We start from the raw sequence: 4,359 nt of genomic DNA, 5'->3' as shown, positions 1-4,359 counted from the left end.
AAACATCGACTCACAGTTCGCGGACAGCGCACCTGAACGCCTAGATGCCGAAAGCCTTGGAAGTGGTAACAGTGCTGATAGCACGTAGAATGCAACCATGGCTCGAAACGAGGCTAGGGCTGTGTGGAATGACCGGCTTTAGTCGCGCCGCTGTCAGTCACGGCAATGATCAAGGTGCGAGACAAGCGCCACGTTGTGGGAGCGCTGCACGGTGGTTCTTAAGACGAGGATTGGTTTTGCGAACACGTTTGCTCGGCACCGATGACCACAAGATCCTTCGATACAAAAGCTCGATGGACATAACGCCCAGAACAGGCTCTAGCCTGCGTGATACTACAGCGGGACGTAAGGTGATCGCATGGTCAAAACGCGCCAGGAGGCGGCGCAGTCGAATAAGCATGCAACAATGTTTCAAGACTTTGACTTCACATCACGACTCAACTTGAAACTGGTCTTGCTCGGCTGCTGCGACACCAAAAGTAAACAACTCCACCGAGCAATCTGCGCCAATGCTTGTGGGCATGCTGTGCCAAGTTCAAGGTAATGATTAGTTTCACGCAATTTAGATACGCGTGTAGACAGATCACATGCGATAAAGCTGAATCGATCAGAGAGCAAGTACAAGATGATAGCGAATTAATCTATTATCAGGCTAGGAACAGGATCGACAAGCCAGGACGTCTGCGCATACAACCCCACGCCCGTGTTAAACAGAAAAGGAAACAAATGTCCTTGACGAAGCGAATGACTGAAACAAGTATAGCCCGCCAAGGGGCATGGATTCCCGAATGGTATCCGATGTCGTGACTTCGTAAGAAAGAACGTGCAACCAAAAAGCACAGGCGCCAACGTCCAAAATAGCCAAGTACCGCACCCATGGTGTCGTTTAGGAAGTTTGGAAGGTGAGAGGCGAGAGCAAAGATGGCGAGATCAAGCAGACAGGTGCGCGTCGAGAACGTAGTGAAGAAATGAATAGATTGGGCCTGCGACGCTGTCTACCTCTTGCATTACTCGAGTGATATCAACCCTGATCTCCTCTTCCTGATCTCCCCTGGGTATAATGCGAGATTGGTATCCTGAATTATTGACTGGTAGAATGTAGAACCAAGTAATCCTTAGGCACCAATGCCACAGTAAACAAGTATTCGAGTGGCTTATGCGTGGAAAGGCTGGTGACGACGGGCATGGTCGTGAGCGTGAGCGTGCCTCTTTGCGTTGACATACTCGACCGCGGTGACGTAGACAGTCTTGGTAAGCTTGTGGTAAGGCTTGGGGTCCTGCTTCTCGGGCGCAGGTGTGACAGCGGCAGCAGCCACTTCGATGTCGGCAGTGTAGGAGTCTTCGTAGGAAGCAGAGGAGGAAGTAGGCTTGGCAGCGGAGTACTCTGCCAGCTTGCTGGAGCTGGTGGAAGGCTCTGCAGAAGACTCAGGCTCGCTAGGAGACGAGCCGTAGTCGCCAGAGGGCGCCTCTCCACCGCACATGTAGAAGTCCACGCTTTGGTCGAGGTGGCAGGTCTTGGTCTGAACGTCGTCGGGAAGGACGTAAGAAACCTGGTCGCAAGAAGCCTCATCGTGGCAAGCCAAGATAGGACAGAAGGTGTTGGAAGAAGAGGCGATGTTTATTCCGTCCTGGCTACCGGCCTTGAGGTAGTATCCGTCCTTCCTTGCAGGGCAGTCGCCACCAAGACAATCGACATATGAAACATCGAGGAAGTTGTATTGGAAGTTGGGCTTAGAAGTTTCCAGATAGTACTCCAACTGGGTAATGTCGACGCCTTTGCATTCTTTCGTCTTCGAGATCTTAATGGACACACCAACGTCGTCCTTGGGAGGAGTGTAGTTCTCATTGTAGATCTCGCCAGTCTTCAACGTGACCATGCCATCTTCAGGGCAGCCATCACCCTTGTAAACAGACCAAAGGTGAACGTCGTAGTCGCAACGGTTGATGACGCGTGCGTAGGGCTTGGCGGTGTCGCATTCCTTGTTCAGATTAACAGCGCTTCTGAGGTTGGTCGCGGAAGTGGTCGCAACCATGGCCGAGGCCGCCGAAAGGAGGGTAATGAGCTGCATTATCGTCGAGTTGGACCGGTATAGTACTTGGCGCAAAGGTAAAGACTCGAAAGAAGCGATCGAAAGAATGTCGGCTGAACACCTAAAAGAGTGAAGTTATTCAGCGAATGAACGTGGGTGACGAAGTCTTTCCTGAGCGGTAGAGAAGGAGTTTGGGACCTGGGGGATGCGCAAGTAAATAAGATGGCTGCATCCTAGTCCACGCAGCCCAGGCCCACTTCGAAGCCCGTCCGCCATGGAACTAATCGTCGCCACGGCGTGGACTTGTTTGGGACGGAGCCAAACGTCGTGGCTAGTCCGGAGAACAGGCACGGGCAGCATGCTAGCCGCGATCAGATAGGTTCTCGACAAGATGGGCAAGGGGCGATCCAATCGGACGAGTGCGGTGCCTGATCGTCAGGGCAATGGTCGTAACTTTGGCCATCTCATGTCGGGTAAAGTACGAAAGCAGAGTAAATAACAACAGGGATGTCGCCGATCGGCATTGTCTTCCTTCTGGCCAGCATTGGTTGCAGAGATTTCCGACTGGGAATGAAGCAACTTCTTGGGCGCGTGCTACTCTGCTTACAACAAAGATGCGAAGTTGTTATTTGGCTGCACCAATGAAGCTGGACGCCTCTCCTTCATCGCAGCATAGAACTTGTGAGCCTCAGGTTGGTGGTGCAGAAACCCGAGATGAGTCCGCTTGGCGAGCCTGGCCATTGTCTTAAGCGATCCCCTTCGCAAGGCTCGAATAGGGGCTGTGTCCAGGCCTCGTCACCTCTTCCAGAGCACGATCACCTGCGACGAGCTGTTGGATCGTTGGTTCACAGTCAGACATGCTGCGAGGACAAGTCGTAAGACAGCTGTCACGATTCCGTTGGGCCCGTCCATTTGCGCCATCCTTGTGATGATGACCGGTCGAGCATGTGTAGCAGGAACATGCATCGACAAGTGCGAGGTCCAGGCCGGTGCGCTGTCGCAATGTTGCAGAAAGCCGGTAGTTCGAACCATTTAGCAAGGGCTCCTTTCCACATTTAATTTCCCACACTCGCCAACCGGAAATCTCCCATGACGGCCAGCGTAGGATGAGATCAATTCCGCCACAAGTGCCAGCTCTCTGTTCTTTGTTGCGCTTGTTTGCGGTCACCCCAAGCAAATACAGTCGCTGACTTGGCTGGCTTGGAGGTGCAGCGTAGCGCAGTGAAGCGTGCGACGGATGTCGTGGCACCATAACTGGACCATTTCAGCGACGCGATTCATGTGCAGAGCAATCTGCCAGCGAGTCGTCCCTGGTTGTGCGCCAGTTGTGCATCTTGTCGAGAAGCGTTCCAGATCACAGACACTTTGGTTGAGCGGAATCTAGGCACGAGCGAATCTTTAGTAGAGCTATTAGGTAGATGTACAAAGTAAATAAATACTATAATAAAAGTAGTTTTATAAAAGGCTAGTTTATTACTATACTATATAATATTATATAATTTTTTAACTTTATATTAATGCTATAGTAGAAGTAAATAGAAAAAGCTCTTAAGAGTAAGATTAAGTAGATAAGTTAATTTATATAAAGTTATATTTATTAGTAAACTAATAATTCTATAGTAGAAGCTAGTCTAAAAAGAGTAAAGTCTATTACTAGTATATAAAAAAACGTATTTCTAAAAAAGTTAAAATCTTACGTTTAGAGGTATAGGCGTTAAGTAGACTAAGGCTTAGATTCTTAGCGCTACTATCTTTAGCGTAGTAGTTAAAGCTTTTAAAATTTAGAGTAGTAAGGTAACTATTTTATAAACACTAACGTCTACTTATACTATAGTAGAGAGAATTATAATATAATTATATATTCTTAATAGCTTATAACTAACTAAGCTATAGATTATAAAGTAATAAAATACTAAAATCTTAGCTTATAAAATTCTTATTCTTATTCTTATTCTTATTCTATAGCTTATAGTAAAATTAGAGATCTAAAGACTTATTAAAGACGTAAATAGTAGCTTAAATCTAATACTAAAAGCTACACTAATATATATATTAAATAAGCTCTTAACTATATTCTTGCTATATCTCTTCTATAATATAAAGTTATATACTTAAGTATTTATAATATTCTTTTAATCTCTTCTTTAGCTATTTCTATATACTACTTATTTATTTTTTTATACTTTTTTATAAGCTTAATTAGTATAATAAAGTATATATATAAATTTTTACTTAACTCTAAGATTTTAAAATTATCTTAGACTAGGTTAAAGAGCTTAAGTATACTTAAGATATATACTATAGCTTTATTATAGTAAAGCTTTAAAGA

General features: G+C 46.0%; 1 protein-coding gene across 1 annotated transcript; it reads right to left on the bottom strand.

Annotated features, from left to right (window-relative positions):
* Positions 1–1,154: 1,154 nt before the first annotated feature.
* On the bottom strand, positions 1,155–2,063 carry J4E87_008014 (uncharacterized protein; the record flags this gene model as incomplete). Its single annotated transcript, XM_049379607.1, has 1 exon — positions 1,155–2,063. A coding segment is annotated over one exon (909 nt), but the record flags the coding sequence as incomplete, so codon positions are not given.
* Positions 2,064–4,359: the final 2,296 nt, after the last annotated feature.

This window comes from Alternaria ethzedia, assembly GCF_023757985.1.
Source record: "Alternaria ethzedia strain BMP 0044 chromosome Unknown scaffold_24, whole genome shotgun sequence".
NCBI classification, from domain to species: domain Eukaryota; kingdom Fungi; phylum Ascomycota; class Dothideomycetes; order Pleosporales; family Pleosporaceae; genus Alternaria; species Alternaria ethzedia.
This window is presented reverse-complemented; position numbering and strand designations above follow the sequence as displayed.